Source organism: Lepisosteus oculatus, chromosome 24 (assembly GCF_040954835.1).
Source record: "Lepisosteus oculatus isolate fLepOcu1 chromosome 24, fLepOcu1.hap2, whole genome shotgun sequence".
Taxonomy (NCBI): domain Eukaryota; kingdom Metazoa; phylum Chordata; class Actinopteri; order Semionotiformes; family Lepisosteidae; genus Lepisosteus; species Lepisosteus oculatus.
The window spans coordinates 9,011,086-9,035,596 of NC_090719.1; the positions used below are offsets into that span (position 1 = coordinate 9,011,086).

Consider the following 24,511-nt stretch of genomic DNA (forward strand, 5'->3'; position numbering starts at 1 on the left):
ACTTCACGTTATGTAGGTCTGTAAATGTGGAAATATTTGTGCAAGAAATTCCTCTTAACACTTCTCCTATAATAATATTCTGTGAAAAATATTAGAATCTGAAGAGATGAACAAAACAAAATGTGACAGAAATGAAAGCGACATTCAACTTTCAAATGTTCAAATGTTTTACTTTTGAATATCCTGTCAAATAGTTCTTAAAGAAGCTAAAGACCACAGATACTGAGAAGAATTTTCATATAAATAGCACATAATGTCAGATGTCCCGAGTCGTGATCAAATCCATACGAACCACATTTTGATCTTTAAAGTTGTTGAGGAGTGTAAACTGTAGTCAAAACTGTAATAAATTGATTGTCGATAATGCCACTGTCAACATTACTGTTGATAATATCACAGCCCCCCAGTGAACCAGGTACTGTAGGCTGTTTCAGACCCAGAGTGAACTCAGGATCCAAAGGGGCTTGAGTATTCTAGGATCATGCACTTCACCACTTTGTAAGAGGCCTACTTCCACGATGGCAGGAGGAGACAGAGGGGGTTGGTGGAAAGCCACACACTGTCCTGGTCTCTGATGAGGGGCAAGTCTCTGGTGGTGGTTGGCTATCCTTTCCTGGCACTGTGTGGCTTTGCACAGATTGGCCCATACAACTCACAAGACCCCCCTTCAGATCTCGCACAGCCCTGCAGGAAGCAGGGACATCCGTGGGGTCCGAGGCCACCCGAGGAGAAGGGGTTGAAACCTATACTGGCATTCAAAGCTCACTAATACCTATTGTGAGCTGACCAGTCAGCTGTCGGGAGCAGAGGAGCCCATTCGTCCTGGAAAGCTGATATGCAGCAGTGCAGGTACAGTATGTCTCCAAGTCTTGATTCCCAAACTCCATCTGGGCATTAGTCTCAGGGTGGTACCGTGGGGAGATATCAATCTGGATACCATGTCTCTGACTGTGAGAATGTGAAGATGAACTGGGGGCCTTGATTGGAGATGACAGAGGTCGGAAACCCGTGAAGCTGGAGATGTCCTACCACAGACGATCGGGTACTGGCAGGGAAAGTAACAGACCAGCTAAGGCTGTGCGAGAGTTCTCATCCCAGCTGCAGATATGCCATGCTGTCAAATACTGTACATGTCCACATTGGCCCTCTTGGATGGCCACCAGAAGCGGTGGCGGATGAGCTCCAGAGATCTCTGGCTTCCGGGGTGTCTTGCCAGTATGGAGGAATGCCTCATTTTCGTAACTCTTGCCTGGTTTGCTGCGGCACAAATTGTTCGTCCAGCAGAGTGCCTGGGCGAGCTGGGTTGGAGGCCAGTGCTGCCAACATAGCCTCGTCTACTTCTAGCAAGTTGCCCCCCCCAAACTGGTGTTGTGGGATCATGGTTGTGGGTTACAACAGAGCCTTGTCCAGGGCATAGATCTTCTACAGGTATCTCCTTCCCTGTTCTCGATTCCCGGATGGTACAAGAATGTGAAGTTGAACTGGGAGAAGAACATTACCCAGCGCACCTGTCGAGGGCTTGAGTCGTTTTGCCTTTTGGACATATTCCAGGTAGTCTGTGTAGATCCAATTGCAGGGGCTCTGTATTTTCCGGAGGCTGGCGGAGTTAGCCAAGGAGAATCTGGAATGACTAACCAAGAGACAAAGGGGAACTGGGGCAGACAGAAACAAGCAGGGTAAGGATGCCCCTCAGAATAGAGGCAGGCAGAATCCACGTCTCAGATCTTGGATCTCTGGTCTTAGAGTCTGGGGTGTCACGTTTGCTGGTTTGTACGTCTTTAGTAACTCAGCACAGCAGAGTGCTGTACTGGCACAGTTATCTCAATGACAGGGCACCATTCCTGTAGCATTTCAGGAATTAAATAAAAAATCTGGATTAATAAGATTATAGCGTGCCAGCTTGATAGGGGGATAGTTGAATTGAGCACCTGGAGAAATGTGCTCGCTCGGGGGAATGTTGTGTCTCCCAGGGCAGCAGTGGGTGTGTCAATTCCCATCTAAAGTTCCGAAACTGCATCAGGCCACCAAGGTTAGAGTTTTAACTTGGTCAAAATCCAGTTTTATTTACTTCTACCTTTAATCGGTAGGACACAACCAATATCTACTATTTCTTTTTAATTAACCTTTTTCATACTATAGTACAAGCCGTCCATATGCTTGCTCTGAGAAGAATTCTGTAAATCAAAGGCTAAAATTACAGCTGAAAATTTGGACAAATCACTGAACTACAAATAATACCTGCAGAACTTTTTTTGCAAGTTATTTCACAGATTGATCACTTCAAAACATTTCAATTGCCAGGTGTATTTTTAATAGTCCAAAAATATGAATCAAACAGATGTTGCTTTGAATTAGTGCACGATTATCATGACAACAACAAAATGAAAACTGGCACTGCACACATGCACACTCATGAACTAAAAGTCAACACTAAAAAGTCAAAATAATAATATTACATGAAAATATTCCTCAATAGTTACCTATAAACGAAACAGTTCTAATCCCTTGAGATATCTTATTCTAAATTATGTGTCTATGTTCCCTGTTCCTTCCCTAATCGTGTTAAAGCAATTACAGGTTAGACTATATAAAACAAAATGCTTATGTAAGTCTAGCCAGAGAGAATTTGTATTGTTGTTGCATCAGCAGTCTGCAGTTTTCCTAGGGTAAAACGGCAATGAAGTATTGTTTTACATTTAAAGACATCCTCAGAAATGAATATGCAATGAAACCAAAAAATGCATGAGAAATCTCAGAAAAGTGTTCCGTACCTACCCAGATCTGCTCATGATCGGCATATTAGCAAGTGCTGCTAACTCTGACTCAGCTCCAATTCACAAGCAGGACATGCGACTTTTGGCTCCCTCGATAAACTCCTAATCCAGAATGAGATCCCTTCAATATCTGCAGCTCTCTGCCCCATCTAAGAACCCAAGTCTGAGAGATGAAAGGAGATCTGTGCATCCTCATCTTGATGCCAGCCTCTGTCTCAGCCCCACTCCCTCCCTCTACCGTCTAACTCCTTCCCTGAGTAGCTGCTTTGACTGTCACATTACTATTAAGACATCTCACAGCAGGCTGCTGCACATTTCCCTTAGGCCTGGAGGAACGCATTCCTTATTTTAGAGGCCTATTGTGCTTTCTGCCTGGGCATATTCCTCCTCTTATGGGTCAATGTATTATTAGATCCAGTGTTGCACACTCTGTGAGCATTTACATACAGTAGACATATATTAACTCTCCATTCAACATCTGCTTTACTTTGAATGCTGCATCTCAGCAATGACTAATTAAAACACAATGCAATGCAAGAATACTAGTAAATCTCAGTGAACAGATCACTTCAACCTTCTACTTTTTGCTGACAGTCTTCTTTAGACTGATTAAGAACAAAACTTAAAACACTCATAAGGCATCAACACAGGAATCCCACTACATAGTGGATCAGGTGGGGAAGTGAGAAATTTAGTCAGATCAGGGTTAAGACCCTGTAGCAAAGCTGAGATTGGAAGCATGGGTGAGTCTTCAAGGGCCAGAGTCGTTGTCTTTCCACAGAGCCCTCAAGATTATGGAGCAGGAAGCAGGTGTAGTGGGATTAGGTTATGATAGTGGCTTCGGTTGTTTTCTGGGTTGGGACGCCGGTAAGTAGGAAGACAGTTAACGAGCACACCTGGCCAACTGGAATAGACCGAGAGAGGTTACTGCCACTTTGAGACCTATTTGAGGGTTGAGACTTCAGAGGTTATGGAAAGATAAGGTTACAGTTCATGTGGAAACCCCCTGGCCAGCCTACCCAATAAAAGAGGGCTCTTCCACAGACCCCTACTCTGATAAAGATCTTTAATTAGCTTTAATAGTCATAACCTCTAACATACACAAGCATCTAAAAGCATCTCTTTAAAGTCTCATATGGTGACACTGGTTTGGAAATCAGGGCCCCAATGGAAGGCTTTGGTCCACTAACACCATGTACAGCTTTGTTTTTTTGAGGGTCTATTTTAGCGCTGACCAGGGCAGACTTCTTAGCACCTGATCATATCAGTCCAGAAGATAGTAACACTTTTGAAACCGTTGCTCCACGCAGTTTGCTACCTCAGATACAGCAGGGTCACACGACGAATACAAGATCTGCATACTACAAAGAGTACTTGGGATCATGCCATGCAGCCGAAAGAGTTCATGTGTACGCCAGCAGCCAAATCACAAATACAACTCACAATGGCGTCAGTAGAGAGTGCTCTCTCTGCGGTGTGTGGGTCCTAATGCCCAATTATAGCAACGGGAACACTATACTGTAAAAAGGGCTGTTCTTCAGATGAGACATAAAACCGAAGTCCTGGCTCTTTGTTGGTCATTAAAATCCCAGGGCATTTCTTGAAAAGAATAGGGGTGTTACCATGGTATCCTAGCCACATTTTCCCCTTGCCTTTACCAATCATGGCCTCCTAATAAACCCCATCTCTAAACTGGCTTCATCACTCTGCTCTCCTCCCCACTGATAGCTGGTGTGTAGTGAGAGTACTGGTGCACTATAGCTGCTGTCGCATCATCCAGGTGGGGCTGCACATTGGTGGTGGTGGAGGGGAGACCCCATTACCTGTAAAGCACTTTGAGTGGAGTGTCCAGAGAAGCACTATATAAGTGTAAGCAATTATTATTATTATCATTATTATTATTATTATTATTACACAGCTCTTACACAAATACAGCACTCCATGTGCTTGTACCTGATTCAATTGCAGTTCCCCCATTTTATATGCACAAAAATGGTGGAAATAAGTTTGAGTGCTGGTTGCATTTTAACTACACATCATTGTTAAATAGACACCAAAAACACAAAACACTACAAAAAAAATTAATGCAATGATTGTGTCTAGTATGTCTATAATATATGATATGCATGGCCCATCTGAAGTACTAATTCACTTAATAATAGTAATTAAAGTTATGCATGATGATGTCAGATAATTACGTTCTAGTATGGGTATGCTGAGCTCACGGACACATGATGCATGCAAAAATAATTACTTTTCATCTTTCATCAATATTGATTCGGGACCTTGTGTAAAAGTGAAGGATATAAAATCCCAGACAAGGAGCTTCTAACTCTGTCTGGTCTCAGTTTAAATGTCCTTGGGTTCTTTTTGTACAGCAATGTGAGTCAGTTCTCCCTTCACGGACAAGCAACCCCGTCACTCACCTGTCCTGTAGCTCCTCTGGGCTTTCCTGTGGCATGCTGGCCGAAATCTGACCCTGCTTCTCTGGTACTCCTTCATCAAGTGATTCACCCAGCACCTCTCCGCTCCTGTGTGGACACTGCACAAGACATGACTCATTTTGCTCAATGTATAAAAAGCAACTTAGCCAGATTCAGAGGAGTGGGAGGACAATATAAAGACAGACTAGACAAGTACATATCTCTACAGGGAAGTGTGTTAAATAAAAGGCTGTGTTAGATTAAGAAATCGCGGCTTATTAATTTCCCAAAAGCTTTCTACTTAATATGAGGAGCCCCATCAGTTTAAACGTTTTAATTACAGAGCTATTTCAAAAATTAGTCTTTGAGGAATAGTCTTTACTTTTTGTTCAAACAGCAGCATTGCAGCACTGTCACAGCTTTATAACAGTTTTTTAGAAATTCAGAGTTGCCAATTATTTTAAATCCACACGATTTGGAATCACTAGTACTGTTTTTCATATCTTGGCTTGTGGCAATGAACACTGTGACCACACAGAGGGGAGAAAGAGAAAATATAGGTAGACTCCAAACCCACCCAGTTCTCAAGCCATTTGTCCATTAACACACCATAGACCACACAGCCCTGCCTGGGGTTAACCATGTCAAAGGGAAATTACCACCCATGACCAGGTACCTTGACCGACACTTGATGGTGCTCAGTAAATTGTGTGTGTATATTAAGAGTAAAAATACAGTAAATATCCCTTCACTGACTGTTGGTTTTCAGAATAACTCCGAAAGTGTCAGTATTTCTGTCAGATCAAGAAATGTAAACACAGGAGTTCATAGCCACAACCCAGACCACAGTGCCAATACAGAAACGTCCCAGTTCTGAATTGTTTGAAATATTTCAAATTAATATATGTGTTTAACGATTCACAACAGAATAGATGCTAGTAGAACTGATACAAATTGCAACACTTCATAGGTCGGAACATGGTTCTTTACCTGGGGATCTGAATGGTCCCTCTGGCATTCCAAACCCGGCTCAGTGGTATCTTTCTTCCCAATCTCCAAAATCAGATTCATAGAAGTATCTCCTGTGGTGTTGCTTTTTAATGGGTGTGGATTGATTTCTCTCTTAGAAATCCCATCATCCCCATTAGCACCTTCCTGTGGTGCACTGCATAATTGGGCTTCAGTAGCAGGTCCTTGGCCTCCTCTCTCTGATGGAAGGGCATCTTCCTCAGGCATCCCCTGTGTCTGGTGTCGTGTGCCACCTTCTCCTACGTGGAGCTTTGGCACTTTCTTTTGAGGAGGATCAGCGCCAGGATGACTCTTTTGCAGGTTTGTATCTTTGCTATAATGCCCTTGCAAAACTGGTGCAGTGTCATACTGGCCTGGATCCCTCAGTAGCACCGTAGGTTTGTTATTAGTATTTTGTTGTGAAATGCTGCATTCATTCAGATTTCCTCCAGTGGGGAGCAGAGCAGGGCTCGCAGTGCTGTCCACTTGTTTACTGGGGTGAACAGCTGCCCTACACACCTGGAGGTCATTTTGGACTTGGGCAGTCTCTCTCTTGATTCCCAGAATTTCCCTCTGGTGCTGCAGCAGGAGTTTTCTCTGCCTCCGTGCGGCCTTGTACACATTCCTCAGGTGCCAGATTTCTGCCTGTGTAAACAGAGAAACACCGAGGGATACAGGATGAGAGAGTACTTAAATCTTTTGCTGAGCAAAAAAAAAAACCCTTACACTTATATAGTGCTTTTCTGGACACTCCACTCAAAGTACTTTACAGGTAATGGGGACTCCCCTCAACCACCTGGATGATGCGGCAGCATGCTCACCACACACCAGCTATCAGTGAGGAGGAGAACACAGTGATGAAGCCATTTCATAGATGGGGATTATTAGGAGGCCATAATGGGTAAGAGCCAATGGGAAACTTGGCCAGGATGCCAGGGTAACACCCATACTCTTTTCGAGAAACACCCTGGGATTTTTAATGACCACAGAGAGTCAGGACCTCGGTTTTACGTCTCATCCAAAGGATGAGTGGTCAGTAGACATGCTATGAAATGTTCCTTTCTGTGGCTGGAAAAAAACATCCAAAATAAGCTGGAGAATATATTCAATCCTACATGCAGATGTAGTTGCAGATCTGAGTTCTGGAACCCCGTATCATGAATTAGTTCTTAACCTTACTACATCATCTTAAATGTCATTGAAGGAAAATGAGAAATCATTTTAAAACAATCATAGCGGAATAAACAGTTATACTCAACAAATATGCAAATAATAAGGTTTTAGATACAAGGTGCAACCCTGGTGGCACATTTCACTATGACACACAGGTATTAACAGGGGAGTGGCTGTTACTGTTTGCTGCATGAAAATCATATCCCTGGAGAGACAAAGCAGGGTGGAGTAGTGGCACTGTGGCTAAAGATCTGTGCCTGGGCCTGTGGGTGGAAGGTTGCTGGTTCAAATCCTGCAGCTGGCAGAGGAATCCTTCTCCATTGGGCCCCTAAGCAAGGCCCTTAACCCCAGCTGCTCCAGGGGCACTGTATAAATGGCTGACCCTGCACTCTGGCCCCAAGCTTCTCTCTCCCTGCCTGTGTGCCTCATGGAGAGCAAGCTGGGGTATGCGAAAAGACAAATTCCTAATGCAAGAAATTGTTTATGGCTTTATCTTATTATCTAAATCCAGAATCACCTGTTCCTGCTGCAGCCTGTTAACCACTTCTTTCTGCCTCCTGGTGATGTCCAGCAGAGCAGCTTCGTCACCTTTCTTAAGAGACCTGCCAGAAAACAGAGTCTGGATCACTTATCCAGCATTAAGAAAACCATACTGTAGTTGGAGTAACGTGTAGAGCACCACGTGAATATGCATTAGACTCACATCAATTCTTAATTTCTTTAAATCTAAAACAGATGTCCCCAGACCTGGTCCTGGAGGGCTGATATATTTGCAGGCTTTCATTCCAGCTAAGTTACATTATAGTTAGTGTAAATCAGAACTAGTACTGGTAATCTGACTAGTCACATTTTTATTACTCAAATTTACTAATGATACCTGAATAGGAGAAGAAGCAAATAAGATTCAAAAGACAAAGGTGCCAATTACAATTTTAATATAGTTGTGGTAGGGCTAAGGAAAGGCTTTTAAAATAATGTACCCTTTTTTCTATTGTTTTCTTCATATGTAAACTACATGACAATCAATTGATTACATTGTTATAATTTTTCATGCATTCTGAGATAGCATACAGTATATAGTAGATTACTGTCATTTGCTGAGATTGGGTCATTATATACACATTCAGAGAAGGAAAGCATTCAAATGTTAATTTCAGAGTAGTATACAGTATTCTAAAAAGTTTACAGTGCACTCCAGATCTATCCATTCTATCACTGGGTAATGGATTGGATTATGGAATCATTCTTGCTTAAAAGAATTATAAAATGTTATACTGTAATTTTAAGTTAATATTATAGGAAAGATCAAACTCATATTTCTCATATGTAATTAATTGAATGCCAGAAAACACAAGTGTCACATTTATTCACACTGAATGAGTGAATGGCTCTGAGTGAGCCGGAGGGGCCACCCATCACAGTGAGAGTGAGAGAAGAGACAGATGGAGACTCAGCTGCTCCCCTGAGCTGTAAGGAAGAAGGGAGGGGCAGGCTGATTGATCAACCCCTTTCCCTGCTGGTCAGGACGGTGTGAAGATTGAGTGCTGTGTGGAATTGTTGATTGCGTGTGCTGAAAACTGAGAATAGGAGACACCCCTTTACACAAAGAGTTGAGGGGCATGGAGCAAATCACCCTGTCATGTTGTTGGAGGCAATACCGCATAGTAGCAAAAAAAAACAAACAAGTGAGACCAAACAGGATATGTGCAAGAGGGAAATTTCCTGATTTATAATACAGTACCTGTGGCAGGCTGAACTTTGGAGGGATGGCATTAAGATCTGGCATGGAAGGAGTGAACTTGCTAGGTGTCACTTAGTTAATCATATTATTGACAAAGTGTTACATTCCACACAATGTAATAAGTGAGATTGACAGTATTTAAAAGTATTAGAAAGTACTGTATTTAAAGAGCTTTCACAGTGTTAGAGTGGTTGGGTTTTTAGAAGTGGGAAGGGAGACTGTAAAATGTCTCTGCGATGTAGTAGGATGGGGAGGCCCAGTGACTTTCATGTCTAAAACCAACTCAAATTCAGCAATAAAGCACCTTATAAGAGGTCCTTGGGAGTTTCTATGTGCCCAGATGCCTGGAACCAAATTGTCTAAGATAGGCTCTTGTCACAACTTATCATTTTCAAAGAAGAAGAAATAGCCTGTTTTATTTTATTGAAAACTAATGAAGTTTAAATTGAGCACCAAGATAAGATTTACCCCATGTTACACTGCAGAAAAAATTAATTAAACACAGTGATTGCATACTCCTAGTTTCTGTAGCTGCTCCATAATGTGTACTGTGCAGTGCGCTCCTGCTGAATAATATAGGTTGCTAGGACTTCTTCTCCTCCTTTGACCTGAAATAGAATCTATTGACAATTTTACACTGCATAATTAATCAGCTGAAGGCAATACCTTTTATATAAAAGGCCATCTTAGAGACGAGTTACTTGGCACGTAAACACAGTTCTAATGTGCCTCTGTCAATGAAGCTCAGTAGTGTCCATTCTTTCCAAAATGTATTCCAACACTGCATTTCTGTTTTCAGCTCAGCATGTAATATTAACCTTATTGTCTTCTAGTCTTCAGCTCCAGCTTCCTAAAAATAAAGCAGCTGAAACATTCCCTGTCGCAGTTGTCCTCTATCTTTCAGATAAAATCTACAATGTTAGCCCCAGTCCTGTCCTTTAAACAAGATCAATACTTCAGAAGCCAGACTCACATTTTCTGATGCTCCAGCCAGGCCAGCTCGGCTTGTGTCTTCTCTTTCAGCGCCTCCTCCCGTAACCTGAAGAGGGCAACATGTTGACGGTCCCGGAGCTCCGCATCGCGCAGGGACTGCTGGGATAGCTCCAGAGACAGGCGATTCAGCATGTCCCCACAGCCAAAGAACTGGCTCACCTCACTCCACTGAAAGCAAGCACAACAGACCTCAGCCCTGTGGCTAAACTGAACTCCTCGCCAAGCATTATACACTCCTCGCCAAGCATTATACACGAAAATCCCAGGGTGTTTCTTGAAAAGAGTAGGGATGTTACCCTGGCATCCTGGCCAAATTTATCCATTGGCCTTTATCAATCACGGCCTCCTAATAATCTCCATCTATGAATTGGCTTCATCACTCTGATAGCTGGTGTGCGGTGAGAATATTGGCACACTATGGCTGCTGTCGCATCATCCAGGTGGGGCTACACATTGGTAGTGGTGGAGGGGATCCCCTGTAAAGTGCTTTGAGCGGAGTGTCCAGAAAAGTGCTATATACTGTAAGTGTAAGAAATTACCAATTATTATAATACATTGCTGTTCACTGGACTGTAGTTACCTTTTAAAATGTGATTTTAGTTATTTATCAGTTAACAGATCCTATAATCATATTCAGACTGCCTCAGGTAGTGAGGCACTGGGCAAAAGGCAGCAAAACCATCCTATGCATGCTATAGCTCTTGGCATGTTTTGTAAACTTTTATTTGGACTTAAAACCTCCGATAGTGTTTTACACTGCAGAATATGGTTCTGCAGTTTCCGACAGATAAACAAGGCGCATACATCCCTTCGAAAAAACATCTGCCGAAAGTTGTATTGTCACTTTTAAGAAATAATGAACATAAGGTACATGGATAAAAACAAGAGGTGTATGGTAATGGAAAAAAATGAACATCTGCTGACAGATATTGATGAATACCTTAACAGGAAAAAGGTCTTGAGATGGACCGATATTAGCTGACTGGATGGCTCCACTCCGATTTCTACAGTGTAATGAAAACCAAAGGACAACATTACCTTACTAGTGGAGTCAGTGTGGGCCTCACTGCTGCTGGACTCAGGGCTGGTGTTACCCATCACTTGAGAAGAACGTGCACCATCCTGCCCCCATTCCTGTGAGGTCTTGGCACTGTTGCCCAGGGGACCTGCAACACCAGGTGCCACTATCACATCGATGTAAAGACCCCGTTCCTCTCATGCACACCAGCATGCCTTTAAGGCTATTTGCTATTTGCTTTAGTAACTCTGAAAATAAGTTATGTGTACCAGCAATTCACTTTCAGACAGAGTCGTCATCCCGCTGTTTACACAGCCTGTCCATAATTCTCACCCATTCAATGGAAAATGGATTTTTCCCCTCTTTCTACACCAAAAGTTTTTACTTTTGATGCTTCCTGCTCCAGTTTCCTCCCACAGCCCAAAGTCATACTGGTACTGTAGATCAATTGGTTTCGGGAAAAATTTGGCGAGTGTGTTGCAGTGGACTATTGTCCCATGCAGGGTCCAGTGCACCTTTGAGAACAAGCAAGATCTACAGGTATATATTGGATTCTGGGAGTAAGGCCAACAGCTCACAATGTGGGTCAGGTGACTGGTCACACTAGACTCAGGAAACGGAGATATAAGACCCAAAATGATAATGATGACAGATCACTGATGAAAGACAACTTTAGCTAGACCTTCGATTGCATGCTCAGATTTTACACCAGATTAATCACTCTTTGATCTGTGGCACCCTGGATATCTAAGGACTTACCACAATCAGGAACCTCCTTTTATAGTATATGGTATATGACAAGAATCTTTTCCTGGAGGAAAGGCAACCACACAGGTCTAATTTACTGAAAACAAATGTTGCACAAGGGTTCCCTGCTGAACACTCCACTTTATGTAATTGATGTTTTGTGACCGTGGATGTGTGTGGTGTGTGGATGTAAAAATTCCCCAAAATACATCCAAAGGATGATAACAAATGCCACATCTCTAGTAAACTTCTAGTAACATCATGACAAATGTTATTATATAAATGTAAGTGTTTGAGATGCGTGTCCATGCCCCGAACAAGAGTAAGCAAAACACATTACTAGAAGTTAAAATTGAGTATTTTTACTCTATCCATCATTACATTTCCCTACTTATCATATGTACAGTATGTAATGTTATGTAGTATGATAATACTAAAAATAATAATATTTATACTGTACATAAAAGCTGAATTTAAAAGTATTTTTCTGCGTGTTGCTTTCATCTTTGTGTGTAGTGTACAGTATGTACGCAATATCAGAATTTTAAGTTTTATGCTTAAATGAGTGTAATGTTTAAAAATGTTGTTCGTCACTCATGAATGTACACTACAGCAGTCTTTCATCGTCATGTCCTGATCCCTATTGCTCTTGAAATACATTGATTCTTATGGAGGAATATGTTGAACTCCTATTTATCCTCTGGAGAATATTTCTGTCCTCCCTGTCCCCATTAACCCCTACTTCCATTATTTATTATGGGAAATAATTCCCCACTTCACAAAGTTTCATCTGTTTTACAGTTCATATTACATGTTAACATTACTACTGTAACACACTACTACTGTAAAGCACTATGATTTATTGCTTGCTAGATATCCCAACTATGATGGTATTAAATGTGTCATTTGTATGTAAAATATTCAAACTCTGCAGTTCAGTCGTGTATTAAAAATGACAAGCAAGCAGGTAATTTGATTGCATTATCCATACAAAACAACGTTTGGTACTGTATGTCCAGAATTTGGCAGCCAGAATCCTGACAAGATCGCATACAGGCATATGTAAAGGTGCCACTACTAGCAGAAAGATGGATGCATACATTGTGAAGTTTACAATACAGCTACATCAGAATCCATCCCTCAGCACTGCGCCTAACTGACCACTGTAGGCCATGGTGTAGAAGACAGCCTGGATTTGACTTTTTTCTAGAAGTTTTGCTATCCCCCTGGGATGAAAACATACTGTATACTACGTTAAGATATGCACTCAGTTGCTACTTCTATCAATGTTGAATTTATTTGTCCAGACAATATGAGAGGGTTAAAAACCATTCAGCATGATCTGAAGAATTTACCAAATTGTATTCTGTAGTTTTAGCCTCTACCTGAGGCTCGGCTGGTTGCCATGGAAATTTTAGCCCGCTTCGCAGTTTGATAATTGTAACATATAGTTTCAGACAATCTGAATACGATTAAAGGCAGAACCCCAACAATCATACACAAGTATGATATTTATACGTTGGTTTGGAGAGGTTGCACAAACAAAAATTGAAAAGACACCATTCTTTTTAGATTAATCTGTCTGATAACTATGAAATGGTACTGTGCTGTTCCACAGCAAGCAGAGTTAAATGTAGTAATGAAACTGTCATAACAAAAAGCACATATGGTAAAGCACAATACAAACATGGGAGACCATGATAGAGTAAACAGGAAACAGCACCAGAGTCTCACAAAAGGTTTTTTTTTTTTTAAACTACTCACTAAAAAAAGTGCATGTAGGCCATAACACAGGCACAGTGCTGCACAATAATATTCAGCTCAAGCCAAGTCATAAAGAAAAAAACAAACAAGTTAAACTCCTTAAAAAAATAAAGCTGTAACATCCTTCAGGCGCGAGCACTTAAAGAGACAATCAGGACAATGACACTTCGATTATTTATTTCACAGCACTTTATACCCAGGTCTTCCTCTAGTGTCGAATCGTAAGGAAGATACTCTAATTTCTTCAATCCCGAGGCTAAGCCAAAACTGCTGTGAGCAGCTTATAAAACAAAAAAAAGCATTACAGAGCAGCTAAATCAGGCAGAATACAAAGCAAAATGGCCATTAGTGTAAGGAGATTGGGAGAGCTACGGGCATTGTCTTGGGATTGCAGTGCAGTGCTGGAGTTTTAAGAGGTTTTAGATGAGGGCTAAGAGACTTCAGCCCCACTGTAACCCTAAGATATTGCCGAATGCAATGAAGACAATGTCCTGGATTTAAGGCTGATCCCCTGACCAGCTTGGGATCTCCGGGCAGGCTTTGGGAAGATTTGCCCATACTTTTTCCTACTGCTCCTTCATTAGTCAAATTGGTTTTTGCCACCAACTTCCTCCAACCCCCACCTTCCTCTCTTGCTCTGTCCGTTTTGACACATGCAGTATGTTTTCAGCAGAATAGGCTTAAGAGCGGCAGGGCTATGACATACAAGGTCAGGCAGTGATCCTTTCCAAGCAGAAATCAATAGTTAGGGCCTCACAATTGTCTGGATCGTTAAAGACGCTTCTTTGAGTGCAGTTTGAGCTCTATGATCATGTACTTGAGCCTGGGTCAAGACATTAACTGACTGTAACCTAACTGGAAGTTCCTAATCAGAGAAACGCAAGGATGGAATAGCTGGCCAGGGCCCCCTTCCAGACATGTGCAGGTGTTCAGTGCTATTAGTGAGGTTGTACATCTTTTCCACTGGCCAGTACAGGGCCTGTGTTGCCTGTGATAATAAACGTAATAATAAACTTATTTATATTTATATAGCGCCTTTAAAGGTGGCTTCTCAAAGAATGACAACAACAATAAATTAAAAGAAAACACAAGATAAAACCCAATTACAATATACAGAGGAGACCGTGGGTGGCGGTACTAAGAAAAACAGAGGTGTGAAGAATGGAACCAGTTAAGTAAAGGCTCTTCTAAAGAAGAAGGATTTGAGTCTTAATTTGAAGGAGTTTAGAGAAGGGACTTTCTGATATCCTTGGGCAGAGAGTTCCTGAGCTTGGGGGCATAACAGGAGAAGGCCCTGTCACCCATACAATGTAGACGGGCTTGGGGGACAGTTTGGAGAGCAGAATTAGAAGAGCGAAGGTTGCGAGGTGGGGAGTAGGGCGATAATAGTTCAGTCAGGTGAACTGTGATGTTAAAGGATGAGTGGCTCAGAGGTGGGTGGACTGGAGGAGACCGGCTCCACGTTCTCATTCTCCCCCCTGGGGGGCTGTGGGGTTTGTAGCCATGAACAGATATGTGAAAGATGCAATTTGCTTGTCTCAGTTGTATTGGGAGTAAAGAAAATAACTGGCGATTCTCATTTTAGAAAAAAGTCAATACATTCATCCCTCATTAAACAAATTGTATACATTACTTACATGTACAAGCAACACACATACATACTGTACTTACTTAGATGAGTGAACTTTCCCTGTTAATAGCAGCTCAGGGTGTCTCTCGTTCTATCATTTTTATTTTTTGCTCCTCTGAGCTGTTATCATTTGAACGCATGATTTTAAATTGGAAGGGTATGGATACAAGTTATGGTGAATAATTGACCAATTGAAAATGATTTTGTCCTCCATTGTGTCTGCAGGGTTGAGATCTGCTTCCTGGTTTTGTAAAAAGCTGGACCAGGTACTTATAGTTGTAACGGTAGTGAACAGGGTGGCATAGTGGCAACAGAGGTTGGCATTGCTGACTCAAAGTGCTGGGGCCCTGGGTTCAGTTCCAGAGTTGGGGTGCTATCTGTGTGGAGTTTGTACATTCTCCTTGTGTACATGTGGGGGTCCTCCTGGGTTCTTTGATTTCCTTCTGCAGTCCACAGCCATACCAGTAGGTTTATTAACTTCTGGGAAAACTGGACCCGGTGTGAGTGTGGGCTTACAGTATATGTGTCTGTGTGCACCCATTACTACCTGAGATAGGCTCTGGCTCCCTCACAAACCCTGAATTGGATGAATTCAAACCCGGAATAAAAGTAAATATTATGTATTTCTGTGCGTCATTAACAATGATAAACTTTAAATAAATATTTGTCCTTCAGATATTTTCATTGCTCTGCAAGCTCACCGTGGCAGGAATACATTGCACGCCTACATGTGTTACTGCTCAAATATTATACGCTATTGTACAATAAGTGTGTATCAGATGTGTCAGCTTAACAGACAGAATAATAAATGAGCAATAGAAAGGGAGGGTTTCTGGACATTTTAAGAAAAGACTGTAGAAATCTGCTTCTAAAACTGGTTGCATTGTTGCTGTGCCAAGAAAATGGAGATACAGTAGTAGTAGGAGATACTTTATAAGAAGCATATCATTAGAACAGCACTCTTGAGGACTCTCTATCACACTAGCAAGGTACTAGAAGTGTACTGGTGAGGAAGAGAACTGCATTTGGCAGTATTGTCCAAAATCTAGTAAAACAACACGACCCCACTCTGCATGTCACTGTATGTCATCTCTACCTAAAAGTACACAAAAAGGAAATCTAAATAATATATATAACATGGAAATAAAGTAATTATCATGAGAGAAAACTTCAGTGCCTGTTGACTTTTGAAGGAAAGCCTCTGGTTTCATAAAGAAATCTCCTTGTTTTCCTGTTGTATGATCCTTTACGAGCAGTTTAAAGGGATGTTGTTTTTCTCAGTTACTCGGGCCTCCTGAGTCTCCTCTCACTCTCTCACACCCATTAAGGGCCTCAGCCTGGGCATTACCCACAAGCCAAAGGGACAAATCCCCCTAAAAGCCTTGCTAAGTGCTACGGTTTCAAAGTCACATTTTCTGGACTTTCATCATTTGTTGCAATTTTTAATTACTACAACGGAGATAACAAAACAGCAAAGTGGACAAATCAGGATTTCAGTTATAGCGCCAGCAGGGGGGTGCATATCAACCTGATCTCAACTGAACTCTGATGTGCACTTAAGAGGGTAAAGAAAGGGGCCTTGCTAACATAATTAATCTTAAACACTTGTATACATATTTTAATAAAAAAAAGGTAGAGAATGCAGTTGAATTGAAATAATTTTTTCCCCCAAGATTTCCAACAATTTTACCTGATGTTTTCCTTTAATCAAACCAGATCATGTAGTCTTTATGGGGTCCTGTTGTTCAGTAAGCTTCTGCTTGTGAAATTTGACTTTTTTTAGCAACTGCAAAACTATGTAACCAGATTGTTTCACATTAGACTCCTGGAGCCAATTTAGAATGCCTAATTTCCTACATGCTTAAAACGCAAAGTACCTGCTGTAACTTTGGGTCTTTATTTGGGGGGGGGGGGGTGAATTTTGGTTTGAAATTTAAATATATTTAAGTCTGTTGATTTTCTTAACACAAGAGTTATGGTACCATCTGAGTCTGTACATACAGTAGCTATGTCTAGGGTATGAAAAAGACTGAGGAATGGTCGAATTTTGGAGCCGTAGGAATGAGACCACTGGTGTCACTCTGCTCAGTTCTTCAGAAAGCATTCATAATAAGCTTGTGTACTGCTTAAAGTATCAAACAATGAGCTAGTGTTTCGGAGACCTTAGCAAGGGGAAAACAAGGGCAGGGACCACACCACATGTTAAGATCTGCACTTTTACTAACTAATCAAGTTGTCAGTTGGACTATTAATGATGTTTAAAGTATCAACGGCATTTAGGTGTGTAAAGAGAAGTGAATAAGTTGCAGGCTGCTTGTGAAATTTACCAAGCCCCTGGTGTACAGTGTGTACCTGAGGTCTTCTGATCCTTTTCCCTCCTGGCATGAGCTCCTGCTTGGTTTTTGTCAATAACCTCTTCCCGTCTGCGACTTCCTTTTCGGGTCCTGTAAACAGATTACAAACAGGTTAGTCAGTGCCCATGTTCCTGGCTGTAACTGAGGCTTAAGTGAAAAGAAATGGGAAAAAAAAGAGGCTCCCATTTCAAGACAGGCCAAAGTCATCTTCGTTCAGGAGTCTAAGAAACACGTAATTTAAATCTGTACAGAGAGACAAACAAGTACTGTGCCTGGGGATAGAGATCCTGACTTACAGGACAGTACTGGTTGGTACACTGTCGATTTTCCCCTGACTTGTTGGTATAATATTACTTAGCTGGAGAATAAAGATCTGGATCAGTAGACCCATTTAGCTCCAGTCCTCCAGGGCCACACTGTCCTCTGAGCTCTTTAATCATGTGCTGGGGAGTCAAACGAACGGGTGGACTATGACTCTGCAGGGTCAGACTGGAGCTGTCAAATATAAGACTGAACAAAAGATGGATCTCTCCAGTGGATCAAATACTGAAGGTGCTTGCCTGAGTGCTATATGATCCCTGGGGTTTGCAAGTTTGAGTCCAGGTCATGTCCTTGCCAGCTGTGAGCAAGATTGGCTACACACTACTGAGGGGGGGATTAGTCGATCTGGCAGGAATACAGTGCTGGCAATGAGGCGTGTGCCTCTCCTCTAGTTGGCACTGAAAGTCCTGTACAGGGCTCTGATACCCAGTACATGTTAAAAGACAAGTGGGTTAAAGGTGAAATGATCGGAAGAATTTGCCCACATTTTCCCCTGTATGCAGTCACACGGCTTTTGGTCCCCTTGTGTATCTGTGGAGAGCTCAGGCATGAAGCACACAGAAGTGGCGATTCCAAAAATTGTGGGAAGTATACAAAAATGTAAATTGTTTTTTTCTCAACTTTCCTAACTAAAATAAACATTTTCTTAGTGGTTTATAATTAATAATAATTCCTTAGACTTATAAAGAGCTTTTTTGAAATGCCCTGGGATTTTTAATGACCACAGAGAGTCAGGACCTGGGTTTTATGTCTCATCTGAAGGACGGCACCTTTTCCTTTTTACAGTAGAGTGTCCCCATCACTATACTGGGGCATTAGGAGCCACACAGACCACAGGGTGGGCGCCCCCTACTGGCCCCTCTAACACCTCTTCCAGCAGCAAACTTAGTTTTTCCCAGGAGGTCTCCCATCCAGGCACTGCCTAGGCTCACACCTGCTGAGCTTCAGTGGGCTGCCAGTTGCGAGTTGTAGGGTGATATGGCTGCTGATATATTTATCCAATACAGGATCACAGGGGAGCTGAAGCCTACCCTAGCAACAAGGCAAGATATGCCCTAGACAGGACGCCAGTCCGTCAGAGGGTACACACTACCTACCAATGTCTTTGAATTGTGAGAGGAAACTGGAGCACCCAGAGGAAACCCATGCAAACAAGGGGAGAACACACAAACTCCACACAGATAGTAACCCAGACATTGAACCCAGGGCCCAAGTGCTGTGAGGCAGCAACGATAACCACCACCACTGTGCAACCACCCACTAAAATAAAAAAAAAATGTATATACATAACATTTCTGTACTGTATGTAAAATTACAGAATTTGAGAATTCGCCAAAAAATAAACATTACAATCTGATGGTCAATTTTCAAAGACTGAAATTAAATATGTCAATTTTGGTGCAAATACAGGTAGGTTTCGGAAATTGTGAAATGCAGAACACCAAAATAACCAAAAAGATAAGACAAAAATTAAAAGCTACTGCTTTCCCTCAAACCAATTTTGAAGATGCTGCAAAGCCTACATTTACTAAAATGTAATGATGGTAAGAATGAACATCAGCTGAATATAAAATTTCCGATAATGCATATGTTAATTGAAGAATATATAGGAGAACTGTGTTTATCAGACACGTCTTTGGTTGTTTATTCATCTATTATAAGGTTTGCAACCCATTAATACAGGCCTCATTTGTCAAGGAATCATTATAATCAGCTCGGATGGACCTTAATTATTAAACTTCAAGTGAGTCTGAATTAATGTTTATAATGATCTTTAAATTTGAAAAGCAGTATTTTAGGAGAGAGAGTTATAGATGCAAAAACGAATCAATCAAAAGCAACAAGAAGGTAAGCTTGTGAAAAGCAGATCCAAAACTTTTGGCTGTGCAGCCACATGAGGTGTAAAGGAGAGAAAATGAACAGGAATGTGAAGGAAAGAACTGAGCAAAGAGGATAAAAGAAAGAATCTGAAAATGGGTAAGATCGATAAGGTGAGAAATGAGGCCTAAAATGAGGGATATCTAGGAGACAACTTCCAGAGGAGGTGTGACATTCTTAAACTGGTAAATAAATGGGGAGATTTAGAAAGATTTAATTAAGAACTGTGGAAAGGTGTGATCCTACTTTAAGCATAGTTTGGGCTTCTGATGTCTTCTTAGATACCCTGCTTGGGCTGCAGAGTTCTTTAATAGTCTTAATCTCAAGCTTTCTTATCTCAGAAGTGAACCTCATCATTGGAACGGGATAAGTTCAGCTATTATGGTTAAAATATCACAGATCTAGGGGCAAAACTAATTTTAAGGTTTTCCATTAGCATGCAGATCTAAGAGGGCACCATAACCCATATTCTAAGAACCCAAAAGGTTCATAAAGACTGAAACCCAAGCCAGTATGGAAGTCAATAACAACAGTTATACAGAGTGGAAAAAAATAATAACTGAGAAATGAGGACAGATGGTTTTTTGTTTATGTGAGAAGAAAAAAATGAATTAGATGTCAATTGGCATTTAATCTGCAATCAGCTTACTCAAATCTCATTTCATCTGTTTTTCTTCACACAGTAATAAGCTGTTCATTTCTGTTTCAGACAGCAAGAGGTCTGCCTTAGAGCCCCTACTCCCAGCTTAGCAAAAGAGGTTTTCCTTTCAAAAACAGATTGCCTTCTTCTTCATTCTATTTATCCGTGTTCCTGTAGTAAACAACTTAAAGAAATGACCGTCTTTCTGAAAAGGCTATTGTTCTGATCCACTACCTTGAGATGACGTGCCTAACACGCACCAAAAAAAAAATGAAAAACAGAACTAAACATGGAAATTACCAACAAAAACAACCTCAGCAGACTGAAACATCTCATGTACTGCCAAGTGACAAGAAACAGTACACTTCAGCTAAAACCACTTGAGGATACTTATATGTTTTCAATGTTACCAAGGGGCACTCAAAAATTTTCAAATTTCATTACAGATACAGTATACAATCAGACTTGTGAATTATGTTGGTGTAAACAAGACTTGCTAATGGGATTTCTTCTTCTTTATACCTCCATTCTGAAACTGTATTCATACACCCCACTGGATTTACAAATCACTATTACAAATAGTACTGTTTTACCACAATGAGCATAGAAACGTAAGAAGGTAGCAAACAACAGGAAGGCTTTTGACCAGTCTTGCTTGTTTTGAGATTTACGAGCTTAGTCTGAAATTTCTAAATCTCAAATGCTATTGAAGCATTTCTTAAAAGAGCCCCATGTTTGCACTAAGCCACCTGACTAAGAAGCTTGAGCCAGATACTTTATATACAACCCTGTGTAAGAAGCATTTCTCTTTCTCTGCTATACATTCCTATAACAGGGCTTCTAAACCTTCTCCAGCAGGGACCCAGATTAAGTATGGGAATCAGCCTTGAGACCCATTATTCAATTTTGAATTAATTTCCTTTTAATTACTTTTCTGCTGTTGGCAATTCAAGAGCATTATTGTTATTAAAATATATTGAACACTTAGTAAATTAGGTACTTGTCCAGAAAATAGGAAAATATAATCAATAATTAATTATTTGGTAGTACACAAAGGTTTTGCAAAAGCACAATTATTAGAAACAGCACAAACGTAAAACAGTTATCAGTATATTAACATGAACCTTAACTTTATATAATCTTCGAAGATTTTCAGGGCTTTCCTTGACAGCTCTGATATTTCTGAGGACATGCTTAGTAAGAAGAAATGAAGGAGGCAGGTGTCCAATCCTTTTTCCTGTACACCCCTCTACACAGTGTAATATATAAAAATATACATTTGTTCTGATGTGGTCTAGATTTTTTTCTTGCAACGTTTGTTATAGATTTGAATGCTTCCAAAACATTTTTTTTCTCTTCCAAAGGCTGTTGACAGAAAGTTGGCACATCGCAGATTATGTGTAATCACATAAATCCAATTTTGTTTTATAGCAGTAAAAGAGTGACAGATCTGACAAGCAGATGGGGTTGAACTGAGAGGAGTTCCGAGATGGGGTGCCTTGACTTATATTGAGGTCTTTTGGGGGTGGGGTTCTGAGGATGTTTTTTTAATGGAGGCAGGGTGGTACACTGTTAAGGGGCATGGTAAGGATTAGTATACACTACCCTGTACATACTCAAGCCACATCCTTAGGTCTCAAGACACTGGATGTGATCTCCAATACCCATGGCCAGTATTTCTATTTTATACTGAAACATATGCAGGGTCAACTTCTAAGAACAATACTGCTTAGATCTATTATAAAAGGTGAAAACATGTTGCAACGATAAAGAAATCTGTGCAGAAAAAAGGCAAAGAGCGCTTTAAATTGTACTATGAAGTAATTTGTGTCCTGTATTTTAATCAGGGTGTGACCAACCAATATTTTGGAAAAAAGTATTTTACTTCACGCCTGACCTAATTTCTTTCATCTCCTGACCAAATCCCCATTAGAACTTGTTGTCTATGAGGTTATTCTGGGACCAGATGAATGCAATCAATGAATGACAGACTCAACTGATCGAAGGCAAAAGAGACAAATATCGTGGTGTGTCACGTTCTGCGCTGAGAAACTGTCTCTAATGTGGGTTTGATAAATATATGGTACCTGTTTGTCCTCAGTTGAAGACTATTTTTTTTTGCTCCAGAGGAAGTTATCTTTAATCTGCCATTCGAGCTATGGGTTCTGTTACACAGTGAAGTACTACCCATGAAGCTGTTAGATGACCTTGCCGATTTCTGCAAATTTGTACGAATTTACTATTCTTCATTACAGGCAATTCCACTGTATTTACTACACACCTGCATTAATCTCATTTGGGTAAAATTACTGATTTGGAAACTAAACTCAGCATGTGTTTTTGATGCTACTGCATTAAAAATTACCCTCGTTAGACAATTAATTGCCAAATTTCATATACAAAATATGAGGCAATCCTTTTCATTTTAACATATATTGAACCAGAGGATGCTTCTGTCTAATCCCACCAGAATCTTCACATTTTGCCCTTTGTATTCTACATTATACAGTTCAGAGATTTGAATGGGCATTTTGTGAAGTCTTCATGGACCTTGTCTTCTTCAGAGGCGGCTGTACTGGAGATGCCTACAAAAGGTTCAGTGAACTGAACAGTAAGGGGTCTTGCAGGGGATTACGTAAAAAAAATAATATATATTTTTAGTGATGTTAGCAGTTCCGTTTTAGAGTGCCCTCCAAAAATATTGGGACTGCAAAGTCAAAATGATTCTATTATAAAATCGTTTTTTTTTCTTTCATTCTGGCTGAAGCCCTACATCACAATCAAGCAGGCTGTATCACAGAGCTTCTACTAAAGCTCACCTCTGCCTACACTTTATACTGTACATGCCCTTACCTCACTGGATGCCCAGAACACTTTTGATTGGTCGCAGTGGGAATATCAAGTGCTAGCTCAAGATTATACGAGCTTGAGATCAGGTTTCATTAATACAATTAAAATTTTATACACCAGCCCTTCAAGCAAAGGCGTTTAGAGGCAGAAAGTGCCTCCAGGGGCATTTGTCAGGGATTCCCACTTTAACCCCTGTGTGCCTTGTTTAAAGCACCCTTTCTTTAAGGTGTCTGTCAATTGACTCCCTCTGCCCCCATTTCCTTTAACAATACTCAACATTGCACATCTCTCTAGCCTGAAAACATGTTACATTTCCCAGGGCCTTTCCCCTCTGCTATTTTTGATGATTTTAGCACGCCATCGGGTTGTAAAATACAAGTGCAAGACATCATTACTGCCGGTTAAACCTTTTCATGGAGAAAGGGTTTTGGAACTGAGATGTAGTTTTCTGTATGTGCTTTTACAGTAAACAGTTTAAGTAACATTTTGAAAAACAAAGACATAGACATGACCAGATAAAAACACTCAATTCTCTTCCCACTCATATTTGCATAATACAAATCAATGCGTGTTTTCTCCTGAATCATTCTCGTTTTATAACTGTCTCTCTCCCTCACTATATGATGGGAAAAACCGCATACCGACAATTCTAAATTGACATGGAAAGAAAGTGTGTATTTACTTCATTTCACTGTGTGAATGATCTCCAGAGGATGCCAAATTAAAACAAATCAATTCTACCCCCGTGTTTTGTGACAATTAGGGGTAGTCTGCTCTATTTTGCCTGATTCACTGTACACTGCATTTGGGTTCTGTAATTATGTACTTGCATTTGATGTTCAGTAGATTCTTGAAAACCTTTGTGTGAAAACACAATACTCATTCTCCATAATCATAAACGTCATACAGATACGTTTTTTTCATTCTAGGATTTATCATATTAGGATATCTCAATATGAACTACCTGGCTCTTTTTTTCTGTAATTTCTCTGTTCTGCAAAGCATGGCCCCATGAAGGTGGTACAGCATTGCCAACATACCCAAAGCATCACTTTGGTGGGAATGTGAGAGGGGTGGAAATATTGCCCTATTTTTAACTGCTCTGTTTGGAAAAAAGTGAAATTCATAAAAAATATTTTCCCCAAAAAACCGAGAAGAAAGGGGAGGGAGTTTACGTCTGAGGGTCTAGATGCTGTG

The 24,511-nt window shown here is 40.8% G+C and overlaps 1 protein-coding gene across 1 annotated transcript in view; it reads right to left on the reverse strand.

Moving 5' to 3' along the window:
- LOC107079851 (centrosome-associated protein 350) overlaps positions 1–24,511 on the reverse strand; it is a 49,153-nt gene that overhangs the window by 15,443 nt on the left and 9,199 nt on the right. Inside the window, exons 5-10 of the mRNA XM_069183405.1 lie at positions 17,624–17,715; positions 11,151–11,278; positions 10,093–10,280; positions 7,896–7,980; positions 6,188–6,850; positions 5,201–5,316 (exon numbers count right to left, since the gene is read on the reverse strand). Of these exons, the coding sequence (XP_069039506.1) occupies positions 5,201–5,316; positions 6,188–6,850; positions 7,896–7,980; positions 10,093–10,280; positions 11,151–11,278; positions 17,624–17,715 (1,272 nt within the window). The remainder of the gene's footprint in view (positions 1–5,200; positions 5,317–6,187; positions 6,851–7,895; positions 7,981–10,092; positions 10,281–11,150; positions 11,279–17,623; positions 17,716–24,511) is intronic.